At 45.0% G+C, this 21,702-nt stretch overlaps 1 protein-coding gene across 1 annotated transcript; it reads left to right on the top strand.

The window, feature by feature from the left end:
• Window positions 1–5,161: 5,161 nt before the first annotated feature.
• SERINC1 (serine incorporator 1) lies at window positions 5,162–20,402 on the top strand. The gene is made up of 10 exons (XM_026054573.1): window positions 5,162–5,304; window positions 10,591–10,752; window positions 11,574–11,767; window positions 14,413–14,492; window positions 14,678–14,815; window positions 15,667–15,836; window positions 15,960–16,050; window positions 17,126–17,267; window positions 17,386–17,616; window positions 18,896–20,402. The coding sequence occupies exons 1-10, from the start codon at window positions 5,266–5,268 to the stop codon at window positions 19,032–19,034; spliced, it is 1,386 nt and encodes a 461-aa protein (XP_025910358.1). The 5' UTR covers window positions 5,162–5,265; the 3' UTR covers window positions 19,035–20,402.
• The last annotated feature ends 1,300 nt before the right edge of the window (window positions 20,403–21,702 follow it).

Below are 21,702 nucleotides of genomic sequence, written 5' to 3'. Positions count from 1 at the left end.
GTGTATATCTATTAAGATATATCTAAGRTATATCTATTAAGATAATTTATATGTATACAAATAGATGGTGACAACATGCCTTTCAGCTCTGAACTAGTTTTTGTTAAACCTGCTCAGGGTACAAATGAAGGACAATGTGCCTGTCTGCAAAAGCCAAAAATGATAAAAGAAATTTCAATGAGGAGAAGCCAGTGAGCATATAACACTCAACATATATCCTCATTCCTCCTAAATTAGACCAAAAAGAAAAAMAAATCTGGAGACATCTGCTTTTCCTCCAGTTGACTATGAGGTATTTTAGGAGAACTGCCTATTCCAGAATTCCATGTGCAGTTGTGGTGAGCAGAGGTGCCGGCTCTGCAGCCTTCTCAGAGCTGTTTGCACCAATAAATCAGGCACTTTGGGGCTTTCAGAGTTACATTTATACAAGAAGTGAGAGGTCATTTTGGCTTGGGGATAAGCAGTCCTATTTTCTTTATTAAGGCAGGGTGCAGGAACAAGCCTGGGGTGAGGTCTCTCCCTGAGTGAATGTCTCCTGGCAGGAAGATGGGAACATGGAACTGTCCCAGGAATGGGACAGGGCAGAGCAGTCTGACATTTCACCAAAGCAGGAGCAGTTCATATTATTGTTAAATGTGAGGTGCATTTCAAATAAAACATTCTGCTGACAGTGTCTATTTGTCTAAAGCAGCATCTCTTGTGATGTATGGAGGTTGCATATGGCAGCTTTTAAAGCATTTTATCTCTCYACTCTTGTTGTAATATTGATTAGTATTTATTTGCATGCAAGGGAAAAGAATACAAGAGAAATTCCAGCCTGTGGGTATGGATCCTGAGAGCTGTGGTCCCCTACAAACGTGTGTTGAAAGATGCCTTCATTGAATCCAGCGAGATAAAGTCTCCAGCCAGAGGCTTGAGAGCAGTGGACAACTTATGCAGTGCCAACCACGTGTCCTCCGGAGCCTCTTAGGCCCTCCCAGACGAACACACGAGCGCCCTGGTAAAGTCAGGTAGGATGATTTTTGAGAAGACAACTGAAAACTGTGGCTGCTAAAGTTCCTCGGATGACACAAAAAAAGAAAGGGTGTGTGTCTGGGAATTCATTCCTTGATGAATTCCATGGGTTTCTTTAGATTTACCCTTTAGATGTACAGACACCAAGGTTTGTCTCASTAGACCACTAGGAAAGCAGGATGGGAAGGGCTTGGAGGCTGTCAGCATTGGCTTCTGAAGGCGCCCGTCACAATGGATGTTATGAGGTACAATGCCAGGAGCAGTCTGAAAAATGCCAGATATTTAAAATCACTGGGCCATGCTGTGCCATTGCAATCTAAGGCATTTTATGATGTTACAAATGTTAAGAAGAGGCAGTACTATGCAGTGATGTGGAACTGTATTGTAAATTATGCCTGCAAAGTAGCCTTCCAAGAAAATAGTAACAGTAGAGGGATGGAAATCAGTTGTCCTTCCCCACTTAAAATGACTGTGATGAGGCTTAGTAGAAACTTTGATAACAATCTTGACCAAATCTTCACTTAATCTTCAATTGCTGTGGACAGAGTGACAGCAATTTGCACAATCTGAACATTTTTTTTCTTCTGTTACATGATAGTAATGTAAAACTATTTCAGGTTATGTGCCCTTGTGGCCAAGAAGGCCAATGGGATCCTGGCTGCATCAGGAGGAGTGTTGCCAGCAGGTCGAGGGAGGGGATCCTGCCCCTCTCCTCAGCTCTGGTGAGGCCGCACCTGGAGTACTGTGTGCAGTYCTGGGCTCCCCAGTGTAAGAGGRATGTGGAGCTTCTCGAGAGGGTCCAGAGAAGGGCAACCAGGATGATTAAGGGCATGGAACATCTCTTGTATGAGGAGAGACTGAGTGAGCTGGGCCTGCTTAGCCTGGAGAAGATAAGGTTGTGAGGGTATCTGATCAATATGTATAAGTACATGAAGGAGGAATGTAGGGAGGAAGGGGCCTGATTCTTCTCAGTGGTGGCCAGCAATGGGACAAAGGGCAACAGGTGAAAGTTGGAACACAGGCAGTTCCATCTCCATGTGAGGAAGAACTTCTTAATTATGAGGGTAACAGAGCCCTGGTACAGGCTTCCCCAGGAGGTTGTGGTGTCACCTTCTCTGGAGATCTTCCAAACCCACCTGGATGCTGCCCTGTGCCACATGCTCTGGGTGTCCCTGATGGAGCAGGGGGGTTGGACTAAATGATCTCTAGAGGTCCCTTCCAACCTCAACCATTCTGTGCATCTGTGAAATCCATCCTTCTACTGTCTACACAAATTTACTCTTGGAAATATGTCCTTGTAGCCTGTTTTTCTAATAGCACTCATGAGACAAAAAGGCACATCTTCAAACCGTGGATTCCCATGTAAGGGGCTGCTGTCCGAGTCCTCGTGTGTTTGGTTTTTCTATTCTTTAGGTTGCACTGCCCTCTAGGGCCTCGAGTATCCTCACACGTGTGTCAGCGCCCATGTCCACAGGATAAAAATCTTCCTTGCACTTCTGCTTCCATGACTGAAGAGTTTTCCTAGGCATTTTTTTTTCCCCTTACAATTCTTGCCTGGGGAGTCCTAGAGGTATTTTTATATTTTTCAGAGATTTAAGGATGGATAATAGTCTGCCGGTAGTGAAAGGCAGGAAGCTGCTGTGCTGTGTTGGAGATGTCAGGAGCTCCGGGAGCACCTGATGCTCACAGCCCACTGAAGTGGCCAGAAAACCCATCAGCTTCAACACATTTCTTAACAAAATGTTAACCTGCTGCTCACACTGCCTATATTCATGATACACATGCTTATATTACTTAACTCTCTGCATCCGTGTTGGGCTCCTGGGGCATACTGCAGGCATATACATAGTGTGCATAACTGATGTTTACTGGAAATATTCATTCTACACACACCAGACATAAAGCACCAGACGTATAATCTGTGCACTGTGTTCCCAGCCTCCTGCTCACTTGTTCCTTCAAATAACAAATGAAATGAGCAGTAACTCTGTTGYGGAGGGCAGAATTCATGCCACGAAGCATAAACTCCCTGCATCTAAAGTAGGAAGACCTCCCGTGCAGAGATTTTCAGGATTCTCCCTCTGCTTATCAGTTTGTTGAAGCACCAACAGCAAAGTATGGATTTGAAAAGCCTTGCCTGAAAAAACAAGCCTGCTTAGCGTGCAGCTAGCTCTGTGTAGCACGCTCTTCCTCTCACTGGCCTGAAGAAGTCAGAAGAGAAAATGGTAATGGGCTTTTCCACAGAAGGGAAGTGCCTGGCTGTGCACAGGGCACCTTTGGGCTGCACGCAGGTCTGAGCTGATGGGAATTAGTTGTGCAGAGCACAGAATAGCGAGGTGGCCTCCAGTCTGGGAAAGCCCTCATATCGTAGAGAGAACAGCTTCCTAACAAGAAGCTCACTAACACAAGAAAGAAAATCCAAAAAGTGATTTTTGGTTCTGCTGTTTTGGTTCTGCTATTTCTCCCTCTAAAATTCAGGGAGCTACTCAAAAAATGGATGATGATCCATACAGACCCAGGAGCTTCAGGGGAAAACAGGGGCTCACACCAGGAGAGCAATCTGACACAGATCTCTAAGTAGGAAGGATTTCCCCCCCACCCCTGCCTTCAAACAGAATAACATTTAAGCACTGCAAGGAAAATACAGAAACAACTCAATCCTACAAGTGCCAGAAGAGCCCTGGTTTCCCAGTGGTTGTTGGACCAGTGGGATCTAGTTAAAAYAAACCACAGTACAAAGAAAAGCCTTTGCCATCATGGCTGAAGGCAAATGGTGTTCTCACGTTCTAATAGAATGATGTTCTATTTCCATAGCCACAGAGGAACAGCTAAAACAAACTCCCAACTCCTAAAGAACCATTTTCAAGAAACTGCTAGTTTCTACCCGAGATTTCACACAGTAATTTAAAGGTGTCAGTCAAGCTTTATGACTTTTCAAAGAACTTGAAGCCCTGAATGGAATTTCCTGTGGCAGATCTTCTTACTATTTCTTAGAAAAGATCAGTGATGGTTCAGTGAAGTGTACATATTGCTTCAGTATCCTTTCACAGTTGATACTGCAAATAATAGAGCAGAAACGGTGACAGAAACAGAGAACATTGACATGATTTTTGAAAGAACATAGGTCAGGTGACCTGGAAAAAGAATACAGCGTGCCTTGGCTATCAGGGTTTTTTGGGGGGAAAAAAAAAAAAGGGGGGGGGGGGAAACAGAGTGGACTAGGAAAATCATTGTAACACCTGAGCAAAGATCTTCCTAGTCCCCTCTGTTTTTACTCCATATGAATGTAGTGCTTCATACAGCCTGATATGCGGATTTAAAAAAAAAAAAAAAAAAAAGTTTATTTATTCTCCTTCTTCATTAAATATCTGCTTTTCTTCTGAGCACATTTGACAAACGAAATAGTTGTATTTGCTTTCCGGGTGAGATGTTCTTAACATTGCTTGCATTAGTAAGATGTACATTTTTCCAGTTCCTTGGTCAGCCCAGGGTCACCAGGAGCATTTGACATGCTGACAAGTTTATACCGTTATTGCTACACGCTGAAGGCCACGCAAAAGCACAGCGCAGATAAGTGAGACCTTGACTACACCTGCCCAGCTCCAACTGATTAGATGGTTCTGGTAAACGCTGGGAAAACAAACCAAGCACTGACAGCTGCTACGGGACAGGCTGACCCAAAGGTCTGGGCAACATCCTCCCTGCTTTCACATACACCTCTAAGTATGTTTAAGACTCAAAGAATATGAGCAGCTGCACTCCCGGCCCATTTACACACTTGTGACTCCCTCGGGGAGCTAACCCACAAGGTGACAGACACACAGGTGACCACTGCTAATTGCTTCTGCTATGGAAGGGAATCACAAAGATTGGCCTGGGGTGACACGGCCAACAAAGCCCCCGGAGGCTGACAATGACCAGGAAGACGAGCAAACCGCACTGAGAGCAGCCCTCACACAACAGGGCACACAACGCAGCATGGCGGCGGGGCCCGAGGCCTCCCGGCAGGGCTCAGACACACCAGCGAGGCTGCCAGCCCCTCCTGCCATAAAACCATCTCTGAGGGGAACGGCAGCGCCACATGACGCCTTAGACCCGCCCCAACCGCCGCCCCAACGGCCGCCGCTGCCCCGCCCCCGGAAGTGACGCGCGGCGCCGCCCCCGGAAGCGCCGGAGAGGCATAAACAAGGCCGTGGGAGGCGGCGGCGGCGCGTCCATCTTGGCGGAGCCGCAGCCCGTTCTGCCCGCGCCATGGGCGGCGTCCTGGGCCTCTGCTCCGTGGCGAGCTGGGTGCGTAGCGCGGGCGGCGGCGGCTCCCTCCCTTCCCCTGCCCTGCCCTCCGCTGGCGCCGGGCCCTGCGGCGGCGCCCCCGCGCCTTTGTCCTCGGCGGGGCCCGCGCCGCGGCCTCCCCCGCTCCTCAGGGGAGCTCCTTGGCCTCCCGCGCTGGGCAGGGGGAACCGGGATGCGCCCCTCGCTCAAATAGCCCCCCTGCGGGGATCCGCGGGGCGGCGCCTCCTTGACTGTCACCTGGGGTGGGGGTGGAGGGGAAGGGGGCGTTGCGGAGCCCGTTGTTTTCATGCTTATTTCTTTATAGCCTGTCAAATATGGAAGGGGGGGGATAAAAAACATTACCGAAAGTCTACATAGCGTGAATTTTGTTTCAGGAAAAAAAAAAAAAGGAAAAAAATATTTTTTTTCCCCGCTGCGTCGATCGCAGTATCGGATTCCTGCCCTCGCGGGTCTCCGAGCGGCTCCGCCCTTTGAAGCATCTTTGTCTCGCCGAGACGGCAGCCGCCGTTTGCTCTGCGGTGATGTCACCCGCTCCGTGAGCGCCCGCGCGTTTCCGAACGCTCAAACGTGGTGGTTCCGAATGGTTCTTGCAGCCATTAACGCTGTGTAGAGAAAAACAAAAGAAAAACCCTTAAGTTGTTAGGGGTGGTGCGCAGAGGGTCTTCCTCACTGAGGTGGTGTTATGTTATCATCCTTGAGTTATCAGATGTCTTTGCAGATCTGCTCACTATGCAAATAGATGCAGTTGTGTGGGTTATGACTCAGGCATCCAGGGTGAAAATGCTAGTAGGGTTTAGAAACCTAAAGCTTTCCAAGTCAAAAKCATAGCATTGTTCTTGGTTTAAATGGATTATTTATATATGTGTAACCAGGAACCCATACAGCAAACTTAGCGGTCTCATAAAATCTTTCATTGATTCATATTCCTATTTTTGGGGCTGTAATGGAACAAAACGTGTGATCTTTGGATTTCTTAGTAGAAGATGCTTAACCAGACAGATGCTATTTAATTTTCCAGTTGCTTCTCTAAATTCGACAGCATGATGATAGAATTGGTAAATTAGGCGCTAGGTAAAAGCCAAGCTTCCAAGCTGATAAGTCTCTAAATAAGATCCTAAAACACTAATTACCTAAGGAAACACTGTCTGTGTTTACCTCTCTTTAATTAACGTTTCAAACACCACTTAATGAGTTAGGCAGATAGGTTTTAAATTAGTAGCGGAATGCAGTTAACTTCAAAATTTTCAATTACTGTGAAATACTCCGTGACAGTGTAACTATATGGTTTCATTAAAATACTTGCCYTCATATAGATTGAACATCCAAGCACATAAACAGGCCTTCTAGGAACTGACTGGGGCTTGGGGTGTATACCTGCCCTTGGTCTTGAATATTCATTTTTGTACAGAGAAGTATGTTCAGGTTCAGCAAACTGTTTTAAATAAATTAATTTACACTAGTGTGTGATCCTGATTAAATTGGATTTGCTTTCTTTAACTTAGAGTGTCTTTTTTTTTTTTGCTTTTGTATTGTCTTGTTTTACCTGATGGCTTAAAAGTGTTGATCTTACTTTTCCTGATTAAATTTGCAGCTAACAAATGCTTTGAAGCCTCTGGTAGTCCTTATAGTAGGAAGCCTCCCGCATCTCTGCCCTGTAAGGATGTGTTGGTACAAAGGCAGTTCCTGACTTGGGGCAGGAAACAAGCTGGAAGGGCTGTGGCGGGAGAGCCTCCGGTAGTGGAGCAGGAGGGTGTCCCTGCTTAGGAACCTGCCGTGCGGGGTCCTGCAGAGTGCCYGGCACTGTGCCGCACAGAGCGCTCACAAGCTCAGGCTTCCCACCTCTGCTTCTTCTGGATTCAGCCCTGCATCCTGTTCCTGCAGGATGTAGCTCTGCCCTGCATTGAGCTGTGCATTGATCAGGCTGCATTTTGCTTTAACAGAGCAAGGATGAGCCGGGGAGGGGCTGGGGGGAAGGTCCTCAGCAGCACTGTCCTCTCAGCTAGGAATGCCAGCTCCCTGCTCCCCACTGCCTCCATGCATCCCTCTCTCCTGCCCCCTCTCCCAGCTGCGCCTTGCCTGCCTTGTACTGAGGCGGCTCAGCTGCTGCTTCCCTTACCCTAGTGTTCTCTAACCAGGCAAAAGGGTCTCCAAGCATGTAACTAGGATGATGTGGCTGAAGCCTGACTAGGAGTAGTGGGAGGCATGCAGTTACTTTTGTATAGAATCATATGGTCTTTACCTTCCTAAAAGGATTACATTTGCTATTAAAAGTTTATTGGGAGTGAAGCAGTAACACCTGACTTTCAATGGATTTGTGTGKTTTTTTTTATTTTTTTCCTTTCCCTCTGTTTTGCATTATTCATCTTACTATATGTTCTTCCTGCAATTTCCACTGACCTATAGAATAGTGACTGCTCTGGCAAGCATGAATTAACTCATCTCTCCAGCTCCTACTGCCAAAATAAGCATGTGGGTCATCTTTTTGTCAATTTCCTCAGTAAACGCCCCTGAGCTGCTGACTTTTCTTAAAAACTTTCTGGAATGTGAATTGGTTAGTGAGTTCAAAAGCTATTGCATGGCAAAAAWTTTTTGCAGTCATGATTAATTCTTATCCTAGTTTTCTTAAGAGCACAGACTAAAACCTCGTCAAAGAGTAGGTCTCTGTCCACGTTTATGACTATGCAGAACTTGAGCAGAAAGGTGAACTTAAGCCTTGGTCTAGGCAGTATCTCACTGCTTGTGCTATAGCTGTTTTTCTGAAAAAGAAAACTTCTCCTTTGTTTTATGGAAGTGCTCTTTAAAGAAATCTACACAAACTGTGCTATTACTTTGTTTTCTGATTAGGTGGATCTTAAGGACGGAATACCGTTCTTGTCTACTCCATTCTTCTTGGAATCTGTTATTAAGCATTTTTCACTAGTAGTATAATATTATGTTGTAATATATATTCTGGTTTGCTGAAAGAAGGAGGTACTCCAAGGCTGTAACATGATTCCTTGCTGAAGCAGCCAACTTGTGTGAATCAGTTTTCTTGTGTGTGTGTGCGCCTAACTGCAGCTGATAAGAACATGGTGATGAGCTGCTTTGGGACAGCATGTTACACGAGCTCACGTTGGAGCTCAGGCACACAAGGGTAGGTGAAACGCACTGCTCCCTTTTGGCCGTGTTTGGGAAGGAGGTGGTCGCCTTTCAGGCCATGCAGCCTCCCGCGTGCCTGGGAGCACCCAGGATAGCCAGTATGAACTTCCTGCATGTTCTTTGATGCAATCGGAAGTTGCTCCAGTTAAGAGCATTTAATAAGCAATTTGTCACAGGGATTCTTCAGGGAAGTGACTCTTTTGCCAGGCAGTCCTTGCACTGAGTTTTCTGCAGCCCATAAAGACAGGCTGAGGTCCTGCCAAGTTGAACCTTTCATTCAATCGTATCTTCACAAGTGCTACTGCTGACAGAGTAAGCTCACATAAGTTTTGAGCGCAGGCAGAAATAATCCATGTGTATATATATATATATACATGGATTTGTTATGTTTCCCACTTAGTAAACATGGATGCCCTTAATGTAGTTGCTTGCTGTCAACACCATCATACACTGTGCTGCCATGATGCTGAGTGGAGGTGATAAACAAGACAATATGTTATCTTTTGCATACTGAAATAGTTACAGATAATCATAAGTTAAAGATATTCATATTCAGTGGATTTTCATAGTCTAGATAGGCTCACTTTTAGCAACACAGCTTTTAATTCCGAAGTTTGCTTGGTTAAAATGATTTTGTAGCATAGTGAAAATATTTAGCTTCTCCATCCTCGAAAAAGGGAAAAAATCAAAAAAGCCAAGTTATTGAATATAAGAGACATATCATATACATGGACACCATCCTAGTTTCTAGGATGTGGGTCTGATTGAGCCTGTCTGAACAGATAACCTGCTCCTTTTTCTGAGGACTTCTGCATGGGCATTCCCACAGTCTGTCTGCCCTTCTGCTCAAGCCCTGAGGCCTTCCCAGCAGCAGCAGCCACCGCTCTCTGGAATTTGCTMTGTCAGATGATAAAACTGCTCCTGTCTGGCACTCACCTGCCRCGTCGCTCTGCTGGCATGAATTGGTCATCTGGCAATGTGGCCACTCTTTTTTTTTTTTAAGATGTGACTTCACACCTGTGTTTTTATCCCCTGATGAAGATGTACTTGAGTATGTGGTAGAATAGAAGCTGGGTTTTACCCAGCATTTTTAAGGAGTTGAGGATTTTGTTGTAGTTGAAATAGAACAGCACTTGCTTAAGGAAAGAGGTGGTGACTGTGCCAGGGAAAACAGCTGTGCTCTGCGTAGTCCTCGCGTTAGTAGGTTGTACTTAAACTCTATAATATGTGGCCTCAAAAACTTTAAGTCCTCATCGAGATTTCCTGTAATTCTCTAGGCAAAATAATTTCTCTCCATGCAGAAATAAAGCACGTTCGTAAAAGGTCATTTTGAACTAATCATTCCCTTTTTGTTTTCCACTTTGCTTGTGTTTGCTTGAGGAACTCAATGCTTTCGCTCCCTGAAGTGCCACACATTGGGCAGTAAAATTGCTATTGTATTTTTTTTTCCAGTGAAACAGCACTATCTGCTCTCTTCCTTTAATTTTCTTTTTAGAGGCAAACCACTTGAAGTTTTTTTTGTTTGGATGTTCTCAACTGTATATTCATTTTTTCGTCAAAATATATATGATAGCACAACAYTCCTGTTCACTTCAGCTGTTGATATTTTGTAGAAATGATAATACCTGTACTTTATTTTTGTTTTATTCCTGCAATTTATAACTGTTTTACCCCATATAAGTGAATTTTACCATGTAATGATCCCCAGAAAGGATCACAGCCCAGCCCTGCCAGATGTTGAAGAGGTATCTGAGAAGCAGTTACTTCCAAGAATTTTTCTGCAGAATTTTCATCTAATCCTTATAGCTGTGGAACGTTCCTCGCATGGTGTAGTAGTTAAAAGAAACAACTCGTGATTCTTATGTAACTAAAATAAAATTCAAGTGATCAATCCCAATCCTTATGTTTCCCTGAAATGTCGAGGATTACTTCTGAGACAGGAAAATAATTTTTGCTGCACAGGGTTTGTTAAGAACTACCAAAGTTGTTAGGAGGCTCTGTTTCATGTGCAAGTACCTGACCTTTACTAACGATGGGGGGGATGAGGTGTTTTCTGTAACAACTTCTGATACTCTACACAACCCAAATAATGACTGATATCTGGTAATAAAGAATGCTAAAGAATTTTCTGTTTTGTTTCTCTGTCAGATACCATGTCTGTGTGGAAGCGCCCCGTGCCTGCTCTGCCGCTGCTGCCCCAGTGGAAACAACTCCACCATAACCAGGCTGATTTATGCTGCCTTTCTACTCCTTGGAGTGAGCGTTGCCTGCGTGATGTTAGTACCAGGCATGGAAGAGCAGCTGAAAAAGGTTGGCTTCTGTTACTTCCAACATGCTTTTTTAAACAAATGTCACAGATCTCTTCTAAATGATAGCTTGAAAACACGGGTTTCAGCTGTGCTGCCACCTGTGCCTTAGAATCACCATTCAGTTTGATGCTTCGGCTGTATGTTTGTGCATGAACTTATGGTAATTTGTTAGTTACAGGAGAGCTTATAGGTTTCACTGAACTTCAGTTCCATATTCTGTGGAACTGTAACACTTATTTTGTTTTGTCTTGAATTTTTTCTAGCAGATAAGATGCTTTTGGTTTACCGATTTATCCTTTTTAGGAAGGCAGAGGTTTCTTCACTGTGGTATAGTAACCACATTAAAGCTTGAAATTAGAGCCATACTAGTCACCTGTATAAAGTTACTTTTGGGAAGGAAGGTTCTTTCCCTTTTAAAGAGATTTAAGCAGGCTGCCTTTGTTTAAGTTGGGAACTTGATAGCAGTTGTGAAGCTAAATGTACCTGCTTATTTTATTCAATATTTCCTTATTCAGGTCAAAGAGTGGAAACTGCGTTCCTTTGGAGAGTTATGAAATAGATTAAAAAAATCTTAGCAGAAAGGTTTGAAACCTACGGTTCCATAGGGGAGGGTTTCGTAGTGGGGTTTTTGTTGTTTTTTAAATGAGTTCAATATTCTGGATAGACCGTTCTTGTAATTATAGAGCTGCTCACTATCATGTTTTGCAGCAGTGCGTCGTGGTTGCATAAAGCTACAAAACGAATGTAGTTGTAAATTGCTGRTGTGTTTTTGCTGATGTGAGACCTTTTCTGGTTCACTGAAATGCCTTGTGTCGATGGCAGATTCCTGGGTTTTGTGATGGAGGGCTGGGCACCAGCATCCCCGGCGTGCACGGGCGCGTGAACTGCGACGTCTTGGTGGGTTACAAGGCCGTGTACCGCGTGTGCTTYGGCATGGCCATGTTCTTCCTTCTCTTCTCCCTGCTGATGATCAAAGTGAAGAGCAGCAATGACCCACGAGCAGCCGTGCACAACGGGTAAGACACAAAAATGAGGACTGAGATGGGGTGTGTGATGCAACTACTGAGAATATAAAATCTGTGGCTAAGCAGCTTTGATGCTCAACCACAACAAAAAATCCTAGTTGCTAGAAGCCTTGCTGCAGTAGAGGGCACTCAGAGCTATTTGTGTTCTTAGATGTGCCAGATTAGTTGTTAGAAAGAGGAAACGATCTGCAGAGCTGTCAGTTCCAGCTGCCAGGAGTCTCGGCTATGACAATGGCTAAATCCAGAGGCTTCCCAAGAAYAGAGGCTCTGCTTTTGTCCAAAGATGACAAAATTCAAAGGTGCATAACGGTATTAAGTTTCATTTCACAGTGATCTTTCTGCTTATAAAAGCCCCATCTGTCCGCTAGGAATTTTGTTTCTCTCGGCTTTCACGGTTGCAAGGGCTTGCTCTTAGTTGAGCAGTTCTGGTTTGAAAACGAACAAAGGGGTAGGATTATYATTCAGTTTATTTTCCCTATCTCCTTACCCTCTGCTGTCTTTGTTTTCTTCCTTTATATAAAGAAAACATGTACAAGTTCAGTTTCTGAGCTCTGCAAATTCTCCTTTTCTGGTCTGCTGTAGCTAAGGTTTTAAGTCTTAAGATCACAGTGGAATTTCAGCTTGTGGGTTGTCTCAAGGACAGGTTTTCTTTCAGGCTGAATTTATGTGCCAGGTAATCTCTTAAACCAGGGAAATGTAAACTGTTAAGATAGCACCTGCCAGAGAGTACCTAAAACCATTTGTGATGCTTAGACCTGGTGAGCACAGATTGCTCAGAYCAGTGCTCTTTTCAAGCTGATTAAGCTTAATGGGGAGCTATGACCAGCTGAGCCATAGAGAGGTCACCTGATTTTGTATTTGGTGTTATAAGAATATTAATCTCTAGCATAAAATAAGTAATAATTTCAAAATGCTTTCTGTAGATGAAGAGAAAATAAGTGTTAGAATCTGAGAATCCTTTTGGAGGCTGATCACTGTCATGTGTTTCAGTGGTTATTCTTAAAAAAGTAAATAAAAATAAATAAATTTGTTTGCTATTGCATCACTCCCAAACCAATTTTACCAGTACTGTATTCAGCATCTCCTTCTTTAGACCTAAGCACTGAGGAAAGAAAATATGTAACTAAGCAATATGCTGCTTGATTTTGGTTATTTTCTCTTCATCTACAGCAGTTGAAACTTAAAGCTCCTCTTTTTCCTTGTAGTGAAAGCTGAAGCAGCCCTATGTCGTGTAACATCTGTAAAACCATAGCTTTTAGTTTGGTAATTTGAATCTCCTGTAATATTGCACAATRTAATCTTTCTGTCAATGATGTGGAGAATTGGAATTTGTCCATAGATTCCTTTGAACCTGCCTTCAAGTTAAGGCTTGTAGATGTGGCCTGATGGCAGCGTGTGCAAGGCAACTTGCTTTTGTAGCAGCAGGTAGAAGCGTTTCCTGCGTTAGGCCGGGAGTCACTCGGTCGGTCGGTCCGTGTGCCCCGGGGATGGGCGCTCGCGCTGAGGGGGCAGCTGCTGGGGCTGCAGGTCTGAGCGCGCCCTGCAGATGTTCTGCAGGCTGGGTGGATGGAGCCTGAAGAGCCTTTGCAAAGGGCTGGGATTAGAGATAAAATATGGGCAAAGTGGRACCTGTGCTTATTCCTCTAACAGAGGATGAAACTGATACAAAATTTTCCCATGTATAGATTCGAAAGCTAGCTTTAGAAGGGCATGGATTATAGAATGGACTCTTCAGCTTTGCAGCTAGATTTGGGCACTCTTTGTGTATCCTGCTGTGATGCTTTCTTCCCGTATTCTCCATTTCACATAATCCTCTTCCACACAATTGAAGTTTATTCCTCTGGAGTGTAGTTGCCATCACGTGATGGTGTCCAAAGTATGTGAAAAGGTGGGACAGCAGCGAGCCAGGCAGCTGTTGGATGTTGCTGCTCCTGGCCTGGCGTGTGCCACGAGGCTCCCTCCGTGCTGTGTCTGCCTCAGGAGGTATTTGTGGTTGCTGCAGGGCCTGTGTTTGGGGCTGCCTGTCTGGTCACAAAAATCCTGCCTTCTGTCTTCAGGTTTTGTTGGGTGCTTTTCAGTTAGAAATCCCCTTTGTAGCCCATTTGAATACTGTCTCTGCTTGGCACGGGGAGAATCTTTGAAAAYATTTCCTTGTCATCTACCTAGGAAAACTTTCAACTTTATTCAAATCTTGCCTGGGCTTCTGTTGTTTTGTCACCTAAGTTATGAACTTCAGGGGTGGTGATGCAGTGTTTCCATTAAAAATATATAACTTTTTCCATAAATACAGGCTTCAAAGGAAAAAACTCCTTTCCCTGAAARTGCAATTAAAAAAATCACACCGTTAAACTCCACCCTAGTTTCWTGTGTTATTTGTCAGCAGGGCAGTTACGAAGGGTAAGTGCTATTCCCCGTGTTAGTCTACTACAGTTTGAGCATTGTTTACTAGCAAAATAGTAATAAAGCAGCCAAGATCTTTGTCTTATGTCAAAGAAGTAAGATTGAAAAAAATGGTAAATCTATAAGGTTGTGAGTGGCAAGGTTTTAAAGTTTCCTGCTCTGCATTCTGTGCACGAATGACGTTTGGTGAAGTACCGCAGCCTGTAACGGTTGCCCAACTTTCTTTCTTTCCTTAGATTCTGGTTCTTCAAATTTGCCACAGCCTTAGCAATTAGTGTTGGAGCCTTCTTCATCCCGGAGGGACCTTTTACTACTGGTAAGAGATTTGTCTGCTGTTGTGTCATAGTACAATCATAATTATTAAATGCAAGCTCATATCTTACATTTTTTTTAATGTGGCTGCRTAAGTGCAGCTTTTGACACTGTTTAAAGACAGACGTTGAGAGAGAGAGWAAGATACCCATGGTTCTGAACTGGTTTTGCTTTATTTCTCTTTTATAGTGTGGTTTTACGTAGGCATGGCTGGAGCCTTCTGCTTTATTCTTATTCAGCTGGTCTTGCTCATTGACTTTGCCCACTCTTGGAATGAATCTTGGGTGGAAAAAATGGAGGAAGGAAACTCAAGGTGCTGGTATGCAGGTAAAGGAAACGGTGTCACAACTAGTAGTTGTGTTTCATTGTGCCCTGAGTACACAAATTCCCRAGCGATGCATTTTACTGGGTTGCAAAAGAGGGATTTTGAGCAAAAGTTGTTTTTTCTAAGGTGGTCATTGAGCTCCGTTATCTTGCYGTCCTTTGGGTGGCAGGTGGGACAACATCTAAATAATAAGGCCAGATCCCAGGGAATAGGGCATCCATTTATGGTAGCAGAGAAATAGTAATTGTGACTTCTTGGTTCATTTATTTATTTATGGCTGCAGACTTTGTTATACGTAAGTGCTGATTACAGATAAACCTAACTTAATGTTGAGTGGAAACATCACAAGTARCTGATTTTTCTTTATGTTTGCTGATTGGTCGCTTCTCTAAGACATGCCGTGATTGAAAGGCCAAGATAGTGAAAAAGAGGGCAAATCACCCCACCAGAGAAATGAAATGTTATTTTAAATCATCATATTTGAAATGACTCGCCACTACAAAAACACAACCAAACTTCTTGTAGTGACCACTTCAGTTTAAAATAAGAAGGAATTTGGAAGTTAGATGGCTTTTCCCTCCTAGACACATTGTTTTTTATTGTTTTTTAAACTTTGCTTCAAAATATTGTTAATATAAATATATTTCTTCATATTTCTTCATATTCCTTGCCTGAGCCTCAGAGAATCAAACATTGCTTTAGGTTTCCCATGTGTTCTCTGAGCCCCGTAGATGTTCTTAAATGTGTAGTAAAATATATATATATATATAGTGTGCATATATATAATGCATATACTGTATGCATTTTTCTTTCTACTTCAGTGCTCATAACTGCTTTCTAATTCTCTTCCCAGCCCTGCTGTCAGCTACAGCTGCCAATTACCTGCTGTCTCTCGTGGCAGTTGTGCTGTTCTATGTTTATTACACTCACCCCGAAGGCTGCTCTGAAAACAAGGCGTTCATCAGTGTCAATATGCTGCTCTGCATTGGTGCCTCTGTAATGTCCATCCTGCCAAGGATTCAGGTATCGTTGTAGTTCTTTTTCTTTCTATCCTTTTTATTTTCAAACAAAAAATGCATCCTGTGGTCATACCTGAAACTCTCTATTAATAGTTTGATTTTTTTTTTGTCATCTGCATTTTTAAAGGAATCTCAGCCAAGATCTGGTTTGCTGCAGTCTTCTGTGATCACAATTTATACAATGTATTTGACTTGGTCAGCTATGACCAATGAACCAGGTAAGTGCAGCAGCAATATGTGCTTTTTTGTATAAAAAAAAACCCCAAAAAGTAATAAATCTTACCTTTATGCAAGGCGATAATAGAATGAACTACTAGGAAATGTTGCGTGTAGAAGTCAAATCTACCCTCTGTCCCACCCAAAACCTCTTAGTAATAACGCTGAAGAGGATGGAGTTCCTTCGGAGGGAACTTCCCAACTCTTCTCATGTAACGTGTGGAAGATTTTTACAAATCACTGGTAGAGCTGTGTGATTTTAAACTTGCAGAGTTTATGGATCTCTGGAACTCTCCCCAGGTGTTGTYATCTCCCTGCCGAGTTTCTAACCCTGCTGACTGAGGTGCAGCTGATAGTTTTCCTAATTAATGATCTTTCTGAAAATATGTTGATAAAACCTTTAATGATTCTTGTGTCTGAAAACAACTGGACTCTTTAGAGAAAAYATTGAGAAATTCCAGTGCTTAAAACAAATTGCCAAATATTGATGTCACTGTTTTTACCATCTAGAATGRAAACAGCCCTTTTGGTCCTAATTATGGACCATCTTCTGTGTTTCTGTTTAACAGCATAGATGTGAGTTTTATTTAATTACTGCAGTATTTATGGGCCAGTAACATTATGTGACTTTGAGCTGTTCYATCTGTGTTATCAGTGGATCAGATACTGTGGATTGGGGAGTGTTAACTGACTTAGTACCAGTTTCTAACTCTTGAGGTTTTGTCAAACTTGCTTTCTAGCTGTAGAATTTCTTATGTGAAAACTTAGTACAGAGGGTGCTTTTTTTTTTTTTTTTGTGGCATCTAATTTTGGGGTGGAAGAGTATAGAGCGTTTGATGCAGAATTTAATACAGAATTTAAAAATACTCTTCCTTTATCTGTTCAGAGAGACAGATGTCTGCAGAGATAGGCTAAAGATACATAGGCTAAAGCTAGGGTTTGTAGAGTCTTTTTACACCCCAGAATTGCCACGACCTCAAAATTGAGTTCAGTGTGGTGACACGGAGTGACCTGCTATGAGAGAGGTGCTCGTTCTGCCCTGGCTCTGCTTAACCTCTGCTGGCCCCTCTGCGACAGATCGGCGCTGCAACCCCAGCCTGCTGAGCATCATCGGCTACAACAGCACCGCGCCGCCCGCCCCGGGCCACGTGGTTCACTGGTGGGATGCCCAAGGAATTGTGGGGCTCATCCTGTTCCTCTTGTGCGTGCTCTATTCAAGGTCAGTGTTTTTCTATGGATCTTTCCCATATAAAATGCGTTACCTTGGATGACCCCTTTTCTTCTTGGCCGTGACTTGCTCTGCTGAGTTGTGCTGTGTCCTTCCCCGCCGCGCGCAGCATCCGCACGTCCAACAACAGCCAGGTCAACAAGCTGATGCTGACGAGCGACGAGTCCACCCTGATAGAGGACGGCGCCGCGCGCAGCGACGGCTCCCTCGACGGCGACGACGACGTGCACCGGGCCGTCGACAACGAGAGGGACGGAGTTACCTACAACTACTCCTTCTTCCACTTCATGCTCTTCCTGGCCTCGCTCTACATCATGATGACCCTCACCAACTGGTACAGGTAAGGGGGCAGGGAGTGCGGGTGCAGCCTCCTCCTGGAGGAGGAGGCACGAGGTGACTGGGAGGGTGGGTAGCACAGGAGTGGGGCTTCCCAAAGCAGGAGCTTGTCCTGCTTGCTCTGTGCCGACGAGCTGCAGCGGAAGGTTGGGCAGCCTTGTTTGCAGGGCTCTTGTCTGCTGYCTTGGACGACTGTCACGGTTCCCTGGTGAACCTGCTGAAATGCCTCCTGGTGAGGTGAGCAGAGTAGAGGAACTTTTGAACAGGAATTCACTGAGTGTAGTAAACACTGGGCCTGTGTCTGGTGCTGAGAAGAGGAAAGAGGAGAGTAGAAAACGGGCACTTGCCACGTGTGGTCAGGAGACTGCCCCCACAACGTGCTCACAGTAAAATGGCCGCCTGTGGGGGTGTTTCTGCAGGCCTCTAACTGGGAGCTCGTGGCTCAGTTCTGTTAACCTGCTCTTAACAGCTTGAGCTGAGATTCTCCAGGATTAGAAAGGTTGAAAGTCTCTTAATATAGTAAATGTTGTACTGAAATAGCAAAACTRGAAAGATATTTAATTAACATAGTCCTGCTGTGGAGTTGTTTTGTGGCTTTGTTTGGGGTCAATATGATATCAATTTTATACATTTTTCTAGGGGGAATCTTCTGACAAGGCAGTTTGTTTTTTAACATGCTGTCCAGGGTCTTTCCACATCTGTGGAAAATCAGGTGTGTCTTYCCACATCTGTGGGAAGGGATGTGCWCAGAGTCCTTGCGGTTACTTAACTGTAACCCAGATGAGCCTGTCTGATATAACTGCACATATAGCAACATTGCAACTGCAGCTGGTTCAGTTATAAACCTGGCCCAAATGTGTGGGGAGGGGAGTGCAAACTCCTTGTTTGCTCTCATGTTGTCTGTTTTTATCCAAGCAAAAGCTGCTGGCGCGGCTTGTCACCCCTCTAGCCCAGTTCTGAGCACCTGTCCTCTGGTCTAGAGCTGGTTCTGGACTCCTGTTGCCGCTCGGGGAGCACAGGGGGGCTCTCCGGCCTTGCTGGGCGCAGGAGCAGTGGGTTGGGAGGGCAGTTGCTGCCAGTGAAGCTTTCGTGCAGATGGGTCTGAAGGCGCTGGGCAGGGACGTTGGGTTGGGATGCCCAGTGCAAGTCAACGTGCTGGGAGAGGGGAGCGTTGGAGAGAGGCTCGCCGCACTGGCCTCTAGTCCTGCTCTAGWCGCTTGCTGCACCAGCCTGTCCTGCAGCAGAAATCGCGAGCGATCTCTCTGCTTTTGCTCCTCTCGCAGTCCTGATTCTTCCTACGAGACCATGACGAGCAAGTGGCCGTCGGTGTGGGTGAAGATCTCCTCSAGCTGGATCGGCCTCGTGCTCTACGTGTGGACTCTGGTGGCCCCGCTGGTTCTCACCAACCGCGACTTCGACTAGGCTGCGCTGCTGCCCGCCGCGGCCGCCCTGCGTCCGAATGAACAGTGTTCAGACTATCGTGTTGGTGTAAATACGTGCGTGTGTGTGTGCTGTTCACGTAGCACCCCTGCATTGCTCTGCATGGTTACCTCCAATCACGTGTTTCTCTGCATTGCCCTAAACGACTTCCTGCTGAGCTCAGTGACACTTGCTGTGCTGCTGGCTTGTGTAGATTTCCTCCTAGATTCTGCCCTTCAGGAGCGCCGGACACAAGCTCAAGACTTGGGAATGAGCTTCCCTTCCCCACTCCCGGTGGTATTAGTACTAAAATGAGGCCACCCCACTCACTGCGAGGGTTAATCAGGGAATGCAACAAAGTGCTGCCAGCCAAGGAGGAGCAGCCCTTGGTGCTCCCCCTTGGTAATCCCTGGTCTCGGAGCGGTGGATGGGCAGGGCTCAGGCTCCTGCTCAGCTGCCCATGCTGCCGAGCTCAGGGCTGCTCTGGCAGCTGGAAACACGACCCCTCTGCGTGTCGTGGGCAGCCCAGCCCTCGCTGCAGCTGCTGAGTGGGGAAGGGGCCCGGGAAGGCGCAGGGAAGCCCATGTCCTGCCYGCAGCTGTGGGGCCTGCGCTGCCCTCACACACAGGACGCCCTGGCAAGGCAGTGGCTCCCAGTGTTGTGGTCAGACGCGTGTCTTGAAGGCAYCTGTTTACAAATGAACCTATGCCCTTCTTTTCTTAGTAACTTAGGTAGGAGAACTCTGCTGTAATTTATTGCTGCTTGCTGTGCCATTTTTTTTCCTTGGTTAACTTAAACTCATAAAGGTTGGGAGGAGGCGGGTGGTGAAACCTGCAGGCCCTTCAGAGGGAGCTTTGGGGTATTATGTTTAAAAAACAAACCACAGAGGAAGAGAAGCACCCAGACCGCAGCAAATAAAGGAGGCTGCGTTATTTAAGACATTAACAAGAGTGTTTCTTACTGTAGTTGAGGGCTCTAACACTTGCTGTGTTCTAATGTATTAGATAGTTTGCCCATGGTCCCTGGCACGTCCATTGTCAGAGACTGACTTGGGCCTAGGAAGTCTACTTCTAGGCATGAAATACACTAGATCTTTTTTTTTTGTTTTTTAAGCAACAAAGACTGTAGAATTTTGTGTAATTATAAAATCTTCAGTGCTTTTGTGCTCGCTGCTTCATAACTGAAGTACCTAACGCTGCATTATTTATATATTTCTGTTACTTGTTCTATCTCGAGACTTTAGCAGTCTGATTGGGAGTGACCCGAGAGCCTTTAGCAGTTGTCGTTGTCATTATCATTATATTACTGTGGTGTTTATACTGTTACTTCATGTTACTGCTCCTATAAGCTTTTATTTGAAATATGCTTCTAAACACATTTACTGAAGAAATTTGCCATGTCAGCCCAACTCAGAATGATGAGTAGTGAAGATGTTTAGTGATTTCAAACAATAAATAAATTTGGATGAAGATGTCTTTAACGCTCTTGATCTCTGATACCATTACCCAACAAGGGATGTATCTATTTCTGTATTGTAATTTAATGCTTTCAGGGACATTTAGGGCCCCTCTSTTTTCAGCTGAGAAATAAGAGCTGACACCCCTGTAAACTTTCTTTGGGGGAAAAAGAGAAAAAAAACAGAAAGGTTTCCCTAGGCCCAGGTGAGATGCCTTTACTTCTATAAAGGTTTGAGGCACCTCTTCTCCCTGTGGCTCTTGCRGAGCCTGCAGCTGCAATCTGGTTTTTGCCAGTTCAGTTAGTGCACCTGMATAGCAATGCTGATAGTGGCATCCAAGTTCTGTAATAGGTAACTGCTCTCTCAGCGAATTACAAACATGAACAACTCTCCCTAGCTCATTCTGTGCCTAACGTTATTCCTTTACAAGAGAGCAGGTTGAATAGTACTGTTAAATGCAGTTGGAGGCTCCAGGTTCCCAGCCTGGAGCTTCTGCAGCACCTACAGCTGCGAGGTTGAGGGCAGAGGGGAAACAATTTCTGTCTCCAGTGAGCTTGTTGCTGCCTTATTTATACTAATTCAGGAACTGTGAGAAATAAGTGGTTATGAGGGCAGCTTCACCTGCTTGCAGCTCTTGTAGAGTAAGAGCCAAGGAAATTCTGTGCTTGAGTGTAGGTTTAAACTTGCACTGAAATCAAGGCATTATGAAATACGAAAATATGAAATAACACATAGCAGTGTTTTGTGCAGAGTTTTCTACCTTTTCCCCTCACCTTTTCTCTAGTGTGGCAGACTTTATGAAGATGAGGGTTGGGTTTTGGTAATGGCAGCAGGTTTGATGCTCTGTAACTGCTCTGTAAAAGCTACAGTCTGGKAGCAAGGGACCGAGTTTTCAGGTCATAAGCAGAGCAGAAGATCCCTCTACCACTGAGGCTGGCAAAGGAGAGGCCTTTCCTTTTGTGTCTACCCCATACCCAACACAGGAGCCGTCACACTTGGGTAACCTTTATTTCCTGCGAGCAGGTGGTGCAAGGGGGCAGCACAAGGGTGCGGGGTTCGCACTGCTGTGGACACTCCGGTGGCAGCGCTGGGTGCCCCAAGGCACAGGCACTTTGGCCCCAGTGCCAGCAGGGAAGGAAAAAGCCTCCCTCAGGTCCTGCTCCCCTCCCAGCCCCTAAAGCCTCCTCTTTATTAAACAAAACGTTGTAAAAAATA

The sequence above is a fragment of the Nothoprocta perdicaria genome, unplaced genomic scaffold (assembly GCF_003342845.1).
Source record: "Nothoprocta perdicaria isolate Ctin4 unplaced genomic scaffold, notPer1 scaffold_123, whole genome shotgun sequence".
Taxonomy (NCBI): domain Eukaryota; kingdom Metazoa; phylum Chordata; class Aves; order Tinamiformes; family Tinamidae; genus Nothoprocta; species Nothoprocta perdicaria.
Note: the sequence above shows the minus strand (reverse complement) of the source record. Positions and strands in the feature narration are given on the sequence as shown.